The sequence below is a fragment of the Lagenorhynchus albirostris genome, chromosome 15, assembly GCF_949774975.1.
Source record: "Lagenorhynchus albirostris chromosome 15, mLagAlb1.1, whole genome shotgun sequence".
In the NCBI taxonomy this organism is placed as follows: Eukaryota; Metazoa; Chordata; class Mammalia; order Artiodactyla; family Delphinidae; genus Lagenorhynchus; species Lagenorhynchus albirostris.
Genome location: NC_083109.1, coordinates 23137777 through 23154444, shown reverse-complemented (window position 1 = coordinate 23154444; position 16668 = coordinate 23137777). Strand labels below are relative to the sequence as shown.

The 16668-nt window shown below is 50.4% G+C and overlaps 1 protein-coding gene across 20 annotated transcripts in view; it reads left to right on the top strand.

The window, feature by feature from the left end:
* The window catches only part of EPB41L1 (erythrocyte membrane protein band 4.1 like 1), a 127019-nt gene that overhangs the window by 106440 nt on the left and 3911 nt on the right, over nucleotides 1–16668 (top strand). For 14 of the 20 annotated variants that reach the window (XM_060124832.1, XM_060124849.1, XM_060124844.1 and 11 more), the window contains 6 exons: nucleotides 1508–1612; nucleotides 3675–3758; nucleotides 8257–8343; nucleotides 9107–9190; nucleotides 11187–11267; nucleotides 11573–11689. In XM_060124832.1, coding sequence (XP_059980815.1) covers nucleotides 1508–1612; nucleotides 3675–3758; nucleotides 8257–8343; nucleotides 9107–9190; nucleotides 11187–11267; nucleotides 11573–11689 — 558 coding nt within the window. The remainder of the gene's footprint in view (nucleotides 1–1507; nucleotides 1613–3674; nucleotides 3759–8256; nucleotides 8344–9106; nucleotides 9191–11186; nucleotides 11268–11572; nucleotides 11690–16668) is intronic. The other 6 variants (XM_060124850.1, XM_060124845.1, XM_060124848.1 and 3 more) reach the window with 1 other exon arrangement.

Sequence of the window (16668 nt, the reverse complement as noted above, 5' to 3'; positions counted from 1 at the left end):
GTCTGATCCTACGCGACTCCTCCTCCCCCTGTCTGTGTTGCATGGCACCTGCAGAGACCGTGTGCTTGTGGACTCACGGGGGCGCCTGCCGCCTGCTCTGAAAGCCAGATGGTGTTTTCTGATCGCGGCCCTGGCTCCCCTCCCCAGGGCCTGGGGTCTTGGGGTAGTGGTGGAAGCTCTTAGAGAAGAGGAACCGTCATCACCTGGGGGGGACACGGGTAGACTGCGTCTGGGCGTCTCTGCTCCCTGTCCTTCTTTCAGAGGATCTTTGTTCACATTTTTCCTTCGCTCTCCCACCTCTTCCAGCCCCAGCTCCCTCCCACGTTCCAGGCATTGAAACAGGAGCTCGTCTACTCTGGGCTTTCACTCCATGCTATACCCTCTGGAGAAGGTGTCTCCTCCCTTTCTCTGCCTTGCAAACTTGTCACGTTCCAGGGCCAAGTTCAGATAGCACTTACCTAGCAAACGCTTTCCTGACAACCCTGGGCAGAAGTGTTGCTCCCTGCTCCGCCCCCTTGCTCTGCAATGCTTCTGCTTCCAGCGGTATCACAAGTAGTCAGGTTACTGGCTGACAGGTCTGCTTTCCTACCAGGTGGCAGCTCCACTAAGCTTGTACGTTCCAGGCACTAATGATTAACTGAATGAACGGCTAGATCTCCGAGTTACAACCATCTAGAAGAATCCCCTCTTAACCACCCTCCCAACAAGCTAACTTTCATTCATTTATTCAGCTCACATATGTTAGCACCTGCTGTGTGTATAGCCATGAACTAGCTTCTATGGAGGACTCAGAAGAAACTAATCATTTAACATAAGACTTCTAGAGGAGGCGTGGGAAACTGGTGGCCCTGGGCCAAATCTGGCTAGATGTGTTTTCTTTGACTTTGATTTAAAAATCAGGACACTGAATATAAAATCCAGGGATTTTTTTTATATCATTAAAAAACAAAAATCAGATGATTCGGTCACTCAGGCCAAACCTGAGTGGACCCCATGTGCTCTCCAGTTCACCCCGGTCCTCAACAAGCCCGCTTCACTCGTTGACATCTCCTGCCTGGCCCCCCCGGGCCTCCAGGTGTGACTCCTGCTCTAAAGAACAGTTCAGAGAAAGCAGCTGGGAGGTGGTGGCATAACCATTGAAGTCATTCAGGACTACGTATTATCAGGAAAATGCGGAGTGTGTGGCACGGCACAGAGCATGTTAATTGAATGGTGAATGTTCTCTTAATGGTAGCCTGAAACCCAGCATGCAGCCACCATGAGGTGGTATGGTGGCAGGGTCATGGGCAGGCTGTCCTGGCGCTGCTGGTGGTTCTGGCTCCCCTCTTGGGCTGTTTGTCTGTGACATCATACCAGGCCTCTTTGGCCCTGGCCTTCGACCCCCTCTGGAGACTTGGTCAGCGGCAGTGGTGGGAGATAGCCTGCTGACCCCGCGCTGCAGTTGCCTGTGAGTAGGAGTCGTGCCGGGGCTTGAGATACAGAGCGTTCTTCCCTCATCTGCCTACAGCCTGTGAAAACGGAAACCATGACAGTCAGCAGCCTGGCTATCAGGAAGAAGATCGAGCCGGAGGCTGTACTGCAGACCAGAGTTGCCACTGTGGACACCACCCAGGTAACCTGTGCCTTCCTGTGCACGCTGGGCCTAGGTACTGGGCATTTAAGGGTGGGGTCTCCGTCATGGCCAAGCCCCCTGGCCAGCTCTTGCTACCTTGGCTCCCCCGGAGCCACCATTTTAACCCTGATGCTCTTCTGAGCTTCATTGTCCTCCCTGAGCTCCGGGTGTGGGTGGTGGGATGGGTTCTTATCCTGGGCAGACTACACCTCTTAAAGCCTCAATTTTCCCATCTGTAAAATGGGGAGGGTCACGTCTCCTTCATCCTCCTGGGAGTGTTATAAGGACTAGCGGTTAGTGGATTAGACCATGCCTTTCAGATCGCTTGAAGGAGGTGGAGAGGTTTCTTAAGATATCCCAGGGGAAGAGGAGAGAGAACCCAATTCAGCTTGGGTCAGAGCAGCTCACATTGGGTCATTTTCGTGTGTGTGCACGGGGGTTCCACATCACATTGACAAAATGAACAAACTGAAAAAAAAAGATAAAATGTCATTTGTCTTAGCAAGATGAAACATACTCAGTCCCCTGGAGACGCTGTTGCAAATAGACACGGGTGCATTATTACAGTGCATTTCCCAAGTTCCTTTTGTGGTTTTTAAGCTTTGAAAATGGAGACTAAGGGTCTGATAGATGCCCTCTTGGTTCTTTCTGGCCAGAGGAACTGCAGTGCTGGGGACTTTTTTGCCCTGGAGACCAGTCTTTGTCTTAAGAACTAAGGAAAGATGTAAATCTACAAAATGTGGGCAACTCTGTCGTTTCCAGACTTTTTTCTCTCACTTTTATAACATGCATAGAGGTTTATGAGGCTGCTAGTGCAGCTGTCGAGACTCTTGAGTTCTGACAAGCTGTGTGACCCCGGGGCAACTTACTCCCTCTCTGATCTATTTTGTTTTAGTAATGTGTGTTGGTTTTGTTTTTATACAAAGAAATACAAAGAAAACTAAAAATGGCCCCAAATTTTACAGCTCAGTAACCCCTATTGACACCAAAACAAAATAACAACAAAATATTCAGTTATGAAATTCAAACAGAACAAAATGAATTTTTTTCTGAGTGCTCCCAGAAAAAAAAATATATGCATATACCAACATACGTTCTTATATCTCTAGGTATTTAAATTTTTTACACAAAAGAGATCATTCTCTTTTACACTTTACCTTTTTTCTTTTTTTTTAAATATATTTATTTATTTTATTTTTGGCTGCGTTGGGTCTATGTTGCTGCGCACGGGCTTTTTCTAGTTGCGGCGATTGGGGGCTACTCCTCGTTGCGGTGCACGGGCTTCTCATTGCAGAGGCTTCTCTTGTTGCGGAGCACAAGCTCTATGCGCACGGACTTCAGTAGTTGAGGCATGCGGTCTCAGTAGTTGTGGCTCGCGGGCTCTAGAGCCCAGGCTTAGTAGGTGTGGCGCACAGGTTTAGCTGCTCCACGTCATGTGGGATCTTCCTGGACCAGGGATCGAACCCGTGTACCCTGCGTTGGCAGGCGGATTCTTAACCACTGCGCCACCAGGGAAATCCCTACCTTTTTTTTTTTTTTTAATACTTACCTTGGAGATCACTCCATGTTGGCACATGTGGCCCCACCTCACTCTCCTTGTTCCCCCTTAGGAGTGGGTCCTGATTTAGCATGCCTTTATCACCTATCAATGGACCTGTGATGGTTTTTGTCTTTTGCAGTTAATGTTGAATGCTGCAGTGAACTTTGTTGTTCAGACTTCCTGGCGAAATTTTCAAAGTTTATGCCTGAAGGGTGAATCCCTAGCAATGGGCTCGCCCAGTCAAAGAATACAGGCATTGAAATTTGGATAGGATGTATCAAATTATATGGGATTATTTTCCCTTTGTGAAATAAAATGATTGGAATGAGCTGGAGGACCTGTGAGACCCCTTTGTAGTTTGGTCTGTGTGTGGACGCACCCCCTCCCCAAGTGCATGTCTGCTCACGCTGCCCGTCACTTGGTACCTGGGGATGCCACGAGCCCAGGTGGCAGACGTTGCAGGCGTATCTGGCACTCTCTCTCTCTCTCTCTCCCCTCTCTAACGACTCCTCCTCTGGCCAGCAGGTTGACGGAACTGCCCTAGGGGGGAAGGAGTTCATAACAACTACTCCCTCCATCACCACAGAGACCATATCAACCACCATGGTAAGTAGGACCCGAGACCTCCCTCTCTGACCAGCCCCATTGGCCCTGAAACGGCCAGATAACAAGCTAACCTCGCCAGCTATGGCAGGAAGTCCTCATCCGCCCTCACAGCATCAGGTGTGGCACACACAGTCAGACTTTTATTGTCTGACACACAGTCCAACTTTTATTGACTGGCTACAGGGCATCCAGTCAGACCTCAGCTTTGCAAATTGAATAATGTAGGAGGTGGCATCCCTGAGTGTCAGTCATCTGGACCATCTCAGCTACGGCAGGGATAAAGAGAGGACGGTACTATTTGATTAACTGACTGTCGGCAACACAGGAGGATTGTGCCTGAAAGTCCTCCCTGAGTGAGGTCCATCCTCCTGGCAGCCATGGCTCAGGATTTGGGACTGTGTCCTGAGGGACCCTGTGGTTCTGCTACCTATTTGCTGCCTGACCCATGAAGGAAGGTCTTTAGGTGTCCTCATCTATAAAATGGGAGTACTCCCATTCTGCCTGGTTCACGGGCTCTTAAGAGAGTTCAGTAACATCAGATTCTTCAAATGATGACACAGCACAGCTAGCATTCAGCCACAGGTTATGATACCATGCAGTGTGCTCATGGGGTAAAACCAGAGCTGTGAAGTGGATGCTCTTTTTCCCACCCTTTACAGATGAGGAATATGCAGTTCAGAGAGGTACAGTGACTTACCCAAGGTCACACAACCAAGACGTGGTAGAGCCAGGTCAAACCCAGGCATTCTGATTCCCGAAGCCCCACTGTCCACCTCAACCACTCTGCTCTGCTCCCTCATCCTGACCGTTGTGAACAGTGGCTGCGTGGGGCTGGGGCTGGGGCTGGGGCCGAGCAGGTATCAGTGCCTGGGCCAGATCTGTCTTGAGCTGTGGGAGGTTGTTTTCAAATGCTTTCTCTTGCCAAACCCCTCATATGCACATAGGAAGAAAATTACATTAATTTAGACGACCCAGCAGGAAGGTTTTGAGTAAACAAAGATTTTAAGAGAAATAAGCCCAAACCAGTTATCAGCTTGCACGCTCTCCCCTGGTCGCTCAGTTCCTCCTCTCCCCTCACCCCTTCACCACGTGGCATCAGGATGCTTATCGGGCTAAATGTAAATTCGTACCATGGTGAGCAGGCAGTCATATCATTCATTTACTCATCCATCCATCCATCCATTCATTTGTTCTAAAAACATTTCTTAATCTCTTCTCTGCCCAGTATGGGGAGTGGAAGAAAAGATACTGCCTGTTAGAACTCATTCATCGAAATAATAATCACAGGCACATCTAATGGGCTGTGCCTTTGTGTTTAGGTCCTGGGCACACAGTGGTGAACAAGGTCCAGCTCTCCCACTTCCTGGCTGGATGACCTTGGGCAAGTTACCCAAACCTTTCCAGACCTCAGTTTCCACTTCTGGAAAATGGGGTGAGGGGAAATAATAGCATATCTCCCAAAGGGTTGACGTGAGGCTAAACTAAGGTAATCTATGCAAAGCCCTCCAAAGAGTGCCTGGCAGATTACAAGTGGTCTGTAAATGTGAGCGGCCGTTACTTTTTCCTGCCTTTCCTAGGGGGCATAGGGTGTGGAGTGACACTGTAGGAGCTGGGGAAGGCTTTATCTAGGCGGTGACATCTGAGCTATTCTTGAAGGATAAATTAGGGTGCAGTCATGGGAGGAGGTCTCCTAGGCTGTGGGAACAGCGGATGTAAAGGCAAGGATGTGAAGGAGCATAGCATTTAGGGAAAGGAAGTGGTCAGTGAAGCAAGATGTCAAGTGTGGGGGGGGGCAGGGGGAGAAGAGGCTGGAAAGGAAGGCTGGGCCAGGGCTTGAAGGGCCTCGAATGCCATGTATGAAGTTCAAACTTCATCCTGGAGACCATGGAGAATCACTTCAACTTTTTAAGTAGAGGCATGATGTCATCAGATATGTGTTTCTGTGTTTTAGAAAGATTACTCTAGCAGCCCGTGTGGGACATGACTGGAGCAAAAAATTCCTTCCCTTGGGGGCGTGGGTCCCTTTTTTTATTTCTCCTTCCTTCCTTCCCCTCCTCCCTCCTTCCCTCCCTCCTTCCTTCCTTCAGCAAATATTTATTGAACACCCACGATGTGTGAAGTAGTGTGCCAGGCGCTGTGAATCCAGCTCTGCGGGAGACAGACAGCATCTCTGAGCCCACATTCTACTGGGAGAGACCGGAAGAGCAGGCAGGGAACTAGTTTAGGGGTGGGGGCAGGGCCAGGGTGCGAGGAGTTGGAGGCTGACCAGGAGGTCAGGGTTGAGGGTGCCTGGAGGGAGGAAAGTACCGGATTGGGTCACTGGTAGAACGTTCAGGTGATAGGAGGAAAGACGGGCCGCGACGCCGCGCACCAGCCCCGCTGGTCTCCGAGAGCGAGCTTGGCCCTGGGAACCTGTTAGAGAGGAAATTCCCAGGCCCCGCCCCAGACCTATTGACTCAAAAGCTCCGGGGCGGGGCCCGGGAGGGGGGGAGTCTCTGTTTTCACAAGCCCTCCAGGTGACACCCCTCAAGTCCGAGAAGCACTAATAGGAACAAGGAGCACAGAGGGGGGTTGCTCTTTAGCGGCAGGTGTGTGTTGGGGGTGGGAGGCAGCGAATTCCATTTGGGGTCTGATGAGTCTGAGGCGCCTGTGGGACGTTTCCAGGGAAAGTGTCTAGGCAAGTCTAGGGTTCAAGCAAGATCCGAGCTACAGATAAAGCGAGAAGGGACAGTGGCCTCGATGAGGCAGTGGAAGCCTTGAGTGGCTGAGGCGTCCCAGACAGAGGCGGCGAAGAGGAGAGCCCGGAGTCCGCCGGAGGAAGGGCCAGGGGCGGAGATGGCGGTGTCACCTTAGCCACGGAGATGGGCTGCGCCTCCTAGAGGCGGGAGAGGGAACTGGCTGAAGATACAGGAGAGGCAGGCGGAGCAGCTGGCACCTTGTGGTGCCTTGGAATGACCTGTGTCCCCATCAGTGTGAAGGTGGAGGTGAGGCTTTTCCGGGAAAGAGGGGTCAATGGGAGAAGAAGAAGCTTGAGGGGAGAAGGGCCTGGAGGGACAATAGGATTCAAAGGGGCTAGTGGCTGTTTCCTACCCTGGGAGAAAGGAAGCATTGAGCCCAGAAGGCTGCCCTTTTAAGACCTGCTGCTGGGCCACATTCTGGGACTGCCTCTGAGAAAGTAAGTGCCTTGTGCATGGAATGCCAGGTAACCAGGCCACCGACAGCCTCAGCTGGAGGCAGGCCTCGGGGAAAGGTGGGGCGAAGACAGAGGGCTTCTGTCCTCACCTGTCGCCTGGCAGGCAGAGGTCCAGATCTACTACCCTGCAGCCCACTGGGGAGCTGCAGAATGGACACAGCTTCTGGGCCCCAGGACAGACAAGGCTGATCCCTAAGATGGGGCAGGAAGTAGGAGGTAGAGGCCAGCAGCTGGGCCCCTTCCAGATGTGGACCAGTAAGTCTAGGGCCAATTCCAGGAGTATCTAGCAGTTAGACTCCAAGGTAGGACCAGGAGAGCTGGCTCAAGGGCAAGTGTTCCAAGGGCAGAATGGCATGGCAGAAGGAGTGCATTGAATTTGGAGTCTGACCAACTTGGGTCTAAATCCAGACTCGATCACTCACTTTCGGGGGGCTTGAACAAGCCACTTCACATGCCCTGACCTTCCAGTTTCTCAACTATAAAACAGGAATATTAAAACAATTTCCTATGGTTGTTCAGAGGCTTAAATGAGATCATGCAGCCTTAACACAATACTTAGCACATAGCGAGTACTCAGAAAACAGTAGTTAGTATGTTCTTAGTAGCCAGCCTGTACTCCTATATTAACCTGACAGATTTCCATCTGCAAAGCCCTTTCTCCTCTGTTATCTTCATAATGTCTCTGTGAGAGTGGGACAGGGGTCCCCTTTTTAAAAAATTTCTTAAGACTTTATTTTTTGAGAGCAGTTTTCAGTTCGCAGCAAAATTGAGAGGAAGGTACAGAGATTTCTTGTAGACCCCCTGCCCTGGCACACATACAGCCCCCACCACCAACCCGTTATCAACACTCCTACCAGGATGGGACATTTGTTACCACTGATGAACACACACTGCAGGGGTCCCTTTATGTAGGTGAATCCATGAGGCCCAGAGAGCGGAAGTGGCTCCATCCGGGTCACGTGGCTGGAACGTGGCAGGGCCAGGACCAGAACCTGGATGTCTCGACTCCTTTGTTAGTGCTTCCAGGGGGCAATACCGCCTCTTGTTCACCACAGTGTCCCTAACGCCAGGCACTCAGTAAATGTTTGTTAAATGAGTGGGTAAGTGTGTAAGCACGTGTGTGAGCGAGCGAGCGAGGGATGAACAAGAGCAGACTGGACTGAACGATGCCTTCAGCTCTCTGCTTCTGAGAGAAGAAGCACTATTCAACCTTGTGGCCGTGAGAGCTGCATGGCCACGTGCGCCAGCCATCCTGAGGGCCCGCCCACCTGAGACCTGGCCCTCTGAGCACTATTGTTTCCCCAGGAGAACAGTCTCAAGTCCGGGAAGGGGGCAGCTGCCATGATCCCAGGCCCACAGACGGTGGCCACGGAAATCCGTTCTCTTTCTCCGGTAAGTGGGCAGGGCCAACCCAGGCTAGGGGACTCCAGGCAGAGAATGTGGACGCGGGTCCACAGGTGGCCTGCAGCAAGTACGGCGTAGAGCGTGGGAGGCTGCCCCTTTAAGTGCAGCACCAGGAAACGGCACCACATTCAGATGCCCACAGGGCTCCCTGGGCCCCACCAGAGTCTCATCCGCTGGTGGTGCCTGTGATGTACCAGCTGCTTTGCATCTGCTCTCCTCACTGACCAGCAGGAGCAATGGACGAGGGCTCCAGAAGCTTGGTCTCTGGACCCAGCTCTGTTGGTGGCTGCCTCAGTCGCCCACATCTGTCACCGTGAGGTCTCTTGCAGCTCCTGTGTTCTCCAGATCTGTTGTTTTCGTCATTTAGTCCCAGAGAGAGCACGTTCCCAGCCCTGACAGGGTGGGGGATTGGGGGGGCTCTGTGTCCACCTTGGATCCCTCTGTTCATTCTTGTAAGATGCCAGGATTCTTAAATTCTAGGGTCTTGTTAGGATTCTGGACCTCAGGAATCTCAGGTCCTAGGAATCTTAGATTCCAAGGTTTGAGGATATCATGGGTCTAGCATTCTGAAGATTCCAGTATTCCTGAGTTCTTAGACTCAGTGGCTCAAAGCATCTTGGCTTCCAAACTTCACCTTCATGGGACCCCCCACACCCCGACTCCTCCCTTGGTTTACCCCACCCCCGCCCCCGTCCTGCAGAGTCCAGTGTCCTCACCTGAGCCCTGGGTGGGGGGTGGTTATATTCTGCAGATCATCGGGAAAGATGTCCTCACCAGCACCTACGGCGCCACCGCGGAAACCCTCTCCACTTCCACCACCACCCATGTTACCAAAGTGAGTAGCAGCAGGATGTCGTGTGCCCCCAGCCTGGCTGTGGGGCTCGGGAAGGCCATTGCCATGGCTCTGCCTTGTAACGTGGGCAGAGAAGACCTGCGGTGTTCCCAGTTTCTGGGAGCTTTGTTCTGTGATAAGGGTTGTCCTAGGTGCCGACCTGCCCTTCAGTGTTGACAGCCAGGCTGGGGGGATGAGACCATCTCCTTGGAAGAAATTGTGGACCGTGGCGTTTGCGCCTTATAGATCCTGAGTGCTAGAGGGATTTAGAGGGGGGTGATTGAAGGAAGGCTCAAAGAATGAGGAAGGGTCTTCTGGAAAAAATGGGGTTTGTATAGGGTCTTGGAAAGCCAGGGCGGACTCGTGAGGGAGGATGCAGACGTTCTAAGCCACAGGGAAGATGGGAACAGAAACCGTGTGTTTGCTTATTCATTCACTGAGCAAATGTTAGTGAGCATCAACCTCACGCTGGCCTCTGGGCTGAGGGCTGCTGGAGGGGCTGCAAGCAGTGCACATGGGGAAACAGGAGAAGTGGTCTCTGTCAGGAAGAAGCAGCACCTAGGGGACGTAACTGGGAAATTAGGTTGGACTGGAGGTAGGGGAAGCAGAATAGAGGCAAAAGACAAATCCCAGGACAAATGTGATAACAGAGGGTCTGAGTCTGAGAGCCATTGGAAAGCCATCAAAGTTTTCAAGATGGGGAGTGACCCAGTGAAAAGGGGTTTAAGGAGAGGAGATTAGGTCCACCAGGATGTGCAGGCGGATGGGAGAAAGAAGAGAGAGAGAGTCTCTCCATAGAGAGACTAGGGATGGAGGGTCTGGTGCAGGGTGCGGGGAGGAAGAGGCGGGGCCAAAGAAGGGAGACATTCCTGGTGAGACAGCCATGACTTAGCCCGTGAGGACAGAGGGCTGAGGACAGGCTGGCCAGCATGTCCATGCCTGAGTGGCCAGGGCCCAGGCAGGGATGGAGGCCTGGAGGAGAGAGGCCAGAGAGCCAGGATGAGTTGGAGGTTTTGCCCAAGCATCAAAGGAGGAGTCTGGTAGGCAGCGCTGGCCCTTGAGGAGCACAGACTGTCCCAGCCCTGCCCACTCCCATGCGGCACGGTCCCCGGAAAGCACCCACTCCTACCGAAAGCATCAGTGAGCAATGATGACTTCACTGAAAGCTTTATGGGAAGGTGTTCCATCACACACCCCACTGCATACAGCTCAGATAACTCTTCTTCCCAAAGTCCCTCCTAGCGCTGCCACCTGGGAGCCCCCCTCTTCTTTCTGTCCACTCCTGACCCCAGCTGGGGTTTCCCTTAGCCACCACCCGCCTTTAATATGCCAAGCAAGTAGGTCTTGCCCTATCTTCTACTTCTAAACTTGCACCTGAACCCCACCCTTCGGAAAACAGTGGCGGTTTTAAGCATATGTATAAGCGTCATCAATGCAGTTTTCTAGTATTGTTTGAAGTCATTTAAAGTAGAACCTTGTCACCATTCACATTTCATTCATGTGTTCATTCGACAAATCCGCATTTAGCACCTGCCCTGGTCAGGTTGGACAGGGGAGTGGGGGAGGAGGGGATCCAGAGATGAACAAAACACAGCCCCTGCCCTCATGAGCCCCAGCCCAGTGAGCAGGGCCAGGTCACACACACAACGTCAGTACAACGCAGAGAGGCCCAGGACCGTGAGAGATACGAACGTGCCGCTCAGGGAGTACTGAGGCAGGATGGAGGAAGGATCGCTCACCAGGGTCAGGGTGACAGCATTTGAACCGGGCTTGGAAGAGCTAGAGGGGGCAGCTTGGTAGTTGGGGGAGTGGTGGCAGCCAGACAAGATGTGCAGTCTGAAGTCCCAAAACCAGAAAAAGGAGAAAACCGAGGGAGCCAGGAGAGAAGGCGACTGCTGGTTCCAGCCTTGCCCTTGAGGGATGCTTTGGACCGGTCCCCTGTCGAGGCTGCTGCCCCAGCAGGACCCAAGGCTGACCTCACCTCCCTCTCCCTCTGCAGACTGTGAAAGGAGGATTTTCTGAGACGAGGATCGAGAAGCGGATCATCATCACCGGGGACGAAGATGTCGATCAAGACCAGGTATGGGGATGCAGAGCATGGTTCCCAGTGGCACTGCCCAGGCCCCAGGCGCCCCCATATTGGTTTACCCATGGACGGCTGCATCTGTGAGCAGAGATGTCCACTTCCTACTGACCCTGTCCAGAGGAGAAGCCCTCAAGGAAGGGGCACTGACTGGGAGTCAGAAGGAGCCAGAAGACCTGAGCTCTGGCCTCTCCCCTTAACTCCTGGTCCTCAGCTGTGTGCTGGAGGGGCCTGTTGGTCTCCGTGGCCTCTCCCGTATTCCATATGCTCTGACTCCTCACTTTGCGGTTCTTTTCCTCCAGGCCCTGGCTTTGGCCATCAAGGAGGCCAAACTGCAGCATCCTGACATGCTGGTAACCAAAGCTGTCGTATACAGAGAAACAGACCCATCCCCAGAGGAGAGGGACAAGAAGCCACAGGTGAGGCTCATGGGGCTCAGCAGCCACGAGATGGAGGAGAGAACAAGGTCCTCCGAGGGGCATTTCCATCTGAGGACCCACCAAGAGGCTTGGTCCCCAGCACAGCTCTGACCTCCCCAAGCTTCCTGGTTTGGGGCTCCAAGTGGAGAGGTAGCTCCCTCAGATATGACGAATCAGAGTGCAGAGGGGAAGGAAGGCTGGTTCCTTGGTTTCTTTGGGGTTTCAGGCTCCAGACCCAGAAAAGTAAATCCAGAAGTGCTCCGAACAGGGGAGAGAGGATTGACAGTGGGTACTGAGGTGGGACAGACAGAGACAAGTGTACCCTCACTGACCACTGCCTGTAGGCTGGAAGTCGGAAACAGTCCTGCCAGGCCCAGGGCCACATTCCTGTCCCTGACTCTCTGTCTCCATCACCGGTCACTGGATGTTGCCAGGGAGGAATTTTTTTTTTTTTTTAATTGAAGTATAGTTGATTTACAATGTTGTGCCAATTTTATTTTATTTTTTAATTTTTTAAATTGACGTATAGTTGATGCCAAGGAGGAATATGATGGCCAGAGCCCTCGATCCCATCTGTCTTGCTAGATTGGAAACCCTTCTCAGGCCACCAGGGGCGAGAATCTTAGGGACCCCAATCCTTACTCTTTCCACTGAAGGGCTATCAGTGCCTTCGTGAATAAGAGGAATGAGATGGTGCCGGAGCAGAGAGGTCTTTTAGCAGATGAAATTGGGGGAAGGGTTCTGGCCCGTCTGAATTTGGTCAGACCGATAATAACAAAATCTCACAGACATTGAATTGAATGAAATAAGTCAAACACAAAAAGTACATACAATGTGAGTCTATTCATAGGAAGTTCAAAACCAGGCCAAACTAATCAGCGATGATCAAAGTCTGAATCTCGGTTCCTTCTGGGATGTGGCATTGACAGGGAAGAGCCGCAAAGGGAACTTCTAGGGTGCTGGAAATATCAGCGTCTTGAACTGGGGGGTGTTGCATGGGTGTGTATGTAAGTAAAAGTGGACCAAGCGCCACACTTAGATTTGTATATTTACTTACTTCACACCGTATACCTCAATGAAAAATAAATGCATTTCAAAGTCCCCCACAAACAGCAGGTCTCCCTTTTGTCCTCTTCCCTGATGAAGAAACCCAGTGTTTTCTAGAAAGATACAGAATGTTTCTTTCTCATCCTTTGATTACCACCCCCTTCGTGTCAGAAGGAAAAGCACTGAACTTCCTGCAGTGACGGAAATGATTTTCTGTGCTGTGCAGTGTAGGGGCCGCTAGCTGCACACGGCTGTTGAGCACATGAAACTGGCTAATCTGAAATGAGATGCACCTTGAGGGTAGAATAGGTGCCCGAAAAAGGAGTATAAAATAGCTCAGTAATTTTTATATTGATTACATGTTAAATGATAATGTTTGGATATATTGGGTTAAGTAAAATACATTATTAAAATTAATCTCACCTGTTTCTTTTTACTCTTTTTCATGTAAATTAAAACATATGAATTTTAATTTAGAAATTAAAATTTTCTATATAGCTGGAAAATTTTAGAAAACCAGAAATACTAGAAAATTTAGAAAATACTGTCTAGAAAATCTGTTATCTAAAAAATTTTAAATTCCGTCTGTGGCTTCATTTCTGTTGGTCAGTGCTGGTCTAGAAGATGTAAAAACTGATCACGGGCAGAGCCTGCCTCCCAGCCTTCCTCAGACTTTAAAGTAAATTGTCACTCCTGTCCTGTCAGTTGCCCAGTTACTGTTGCTTTTTGTCCCCTAGATCTCAGAGTGGTAGAGTGTAGGTCACTTGCCAAGCTGGTGCTGGGCTGGCAGTATCAGCTGGGGAACACAAATACTAGAAAACTATTGCCATAAAGTCTGACTTAGAAGTGCTGGGCCAGGACCTGGGAATCTTTATTTATACGTTGGTCCTTAGGAAGTCCATGCGCAGCCAGGTGTAGGAGCCACTGATGCAAAGAACTCTGTGCTGGGAATCAGGACCTGACTCCACTCCCAGCCATCCTGCTGACTTGGCTGTGTGGCCATTGGGGTCTCAGTTTCCTCATTTGCAAAAGGAAGAGATGGACAAGCCCCCTTCCAGTTATGTACAGTCCTCTGGCTGTGTGTTTGCTTTCCTAGCTTCTCGTATCTTCTCCATTCTCCGTCTCACTCCTCCTCGTCTTTCCTGGGGCATCCCAGCCAGCCCCCCAGGCTCCTGCCCTCCCGCATTCCCTGGCCATTTGGAGCTCTCGTCCCAGCCTCCACGTCCTGCCCACCCCATGCAGTCTTTCACATCTGCCCACCTCACTGCTCCCTTTGCGGTCCTTCCTCCTCGCCCCTCTTTTAGTCCTTTGTTTGCTGCCATTGTCCCACGCATCACTACACACCCTCTCTCTCTCTTTTGGATCCTTCTGTAAGGGTCACCTTGCTATGTTGTCCTGGAGAAACAGAAGTTTCTCCCTTGCCTTTTCTGCCCACCTGCTTTCCCATTAGTTATCGCCAAGTAGGAACCACCTCTGACTTTTAATATAGTCAGACTCACTGATTCTGGGGGAAAGATCTTCTCTGAATTAGAAAACTCTTTTTTTTTTTTAACATCTTTATTGGGGTATAATTGCTTTACAATGGTGTGTAGAAAACTCTTTTTTAAAGTACTTGAAAAATGTTGGTTTGATGGATGGATGCATCTTGGCACCCGGGATGGTAGTCCTGACTCGAATCTCAGTCCTGAGCGTTATTAGCTGCGCAACTTTGAGCAAGCTATTTAACCTTCTCGGCCTGTGTTGCCTCATCAGCCAGATGACAATGACATAGTAACAATTGCGGTAACTTATGGAGTCCTTACACTCTTCCAGGCACCTGGCTGTGCACTAGGCACAGTACTGTCACCTGCTCATTCATTTTACAAAGAAGGGAACTGAAGCTCTGAGATGTTAGGCGATTTGCTCACAGATTTGGAGCTGGGAACACAAAGAATTGGTTAGAGAGTCAAACCTCATCTGTTAGACTCCAAAGCTGCCTTATGGCCTTAATCTCCTGACCACGCTGACTGTTCACAGTATCTGTCTCATAGGGTTACTGAGATCATACATCTACAGTAGTAAGCACCGTGCCTGGCACATAGTAAGTGCTCGATAAGAGTTAATTATGACTATGATTACTATTAACACAAAGTAAGCTAACAAAATGCTGCCCGTTTGGACTCTGCTGTAATAAGCAGAAAAATACATGATCATACAGTATTGTTTAGATGTCCCCCGTCCTTCTGAAGTGTCTGTGGGCTTTAGAAGATATCCCACAAACCCAGAATCATGTGTACACTGAGTTTTGGGCAGGTACTTTATTAATCGATGAGGAAACTTAAGGTGAAGCCGGCACTGTAGGAAAAAATCCTCAGAAAGTAGCAGAATGGAGTAGCAAGAACACACCCAGCTTTGGACTCAGAAAGTGTGCCCAGAGGAACCTGCCTGGGCCTCAGTTTTCTAACCTACAAAATGGAATTAATCTATAAACTGGAGCTGCTGTAATAATTAAACAACATCTATGAGTGTCAGAGTCCTCTCAGGCTGCTATAACAGAACACCGTAGACTGGGTGGCTTAAACAACACACACTTAATATCTCACAGTTATGGGGGCTGGGAAGTCCAAGGTCAAGGTGCTGGCCAGTCTGGTTCCTGGTGAGACCCTCTTCTGGTTTGCAGACAGCCATCCTCACGTGGTGGAGAGCAGAGAGAGAAGTTATCTGTCTCACGTCTCTTTTTATAAGGGCACTCATCCTATTTATGAGTGCCTTCTAAAGGCCCCGCTTCCATATACCATCACCTTGAGGGTTAGGGCTTCAACATGTGAATTTCAGGGGGACATAAACATTCAGTCCATAGCAATGGTGTACCAGGTGGTATCTCACATGCAGAAGGTGCTCGGCGATGTGAAGCTGCTTCCTTGTCCCAATAGTTTTGTCATGTTGAGGGGTTGATGAGAGCCCTGAGCAAGTCAGACCCTAAACTTCTATCACCAGCCTGGTGCACGAGGCCCTGTTTCCACGTGGGCATCCATCTTGCCAGTCATCTTCTCTCCCCTCCCTGAATCCTCCAGGAACACCTGTCCCTGCTCCAGTAGATTTCTTTATGAAGTTCTTCCTCCTTGAAGTTCTTGCTGTGACTGTGAAATCACGCCCATCTTAGAGTCTTCTCTTCTCTCCCTGCAACTCACAGGCCAGATGTGTGGCTTCTGCTCCATCTTTGTTCACTGGCCCGTCTCCTCCACGCAAGACCTGTCTCCCAAACATTGCCAGCAAGAGGGCAGCATCCAGCCAGCTTCCCAGAGCTTTCTTACTTTCAAATTTTTAATTAAATGGGGGTGGGGATGACCTATTCCAAAGCAGGAGCCTAGGGTTCTCGTCTTGTTTCTGCCACCAACTTGCTAAGTCATTGAACCCTCTGGGCTTCGGTTTTCCCATTTGTCAAATGAGCTGAGAAGGATCAAATTTCTACAACTCCGTTAGCACCTGACCATATGTAAGTGGCAAAGGGCAGGGACAACATGCCACTTGTTAAATGGTTTGGGGTAGTTGCTGTGTGTCAGTCATGGTGTTGGGCCCTGGAAAGACAACAATAAGTAAAACACAGCCCTTGCCCTCAATGAGATCAAATATGGTTAAGTTAACAACAATAGTAATAAGAACAGCCAGTATTTACTCAGCACTTACTATATGCTGAGCCTTGTCTTGAATCCTCCCTACAACTTCGTGAGGTGGGACCCATTTTACAGAGGGAGCAACTAAGGTCTAAAGAGGTTAGGAAACTTGCCCAAGATGACAGAGCTAGTAGACTGTGGAATGGGATTTGAAACTAGGATTGTCTGATTTCAGAGCCCATGCCCCTTAACCACTGAGTTTTGGAGTCAAACCTGAGTTGGAATCCAGACTCCAGTTTCTTTACTTAAACACTCCTCTGTGGGGTTTAACCCCCAGGA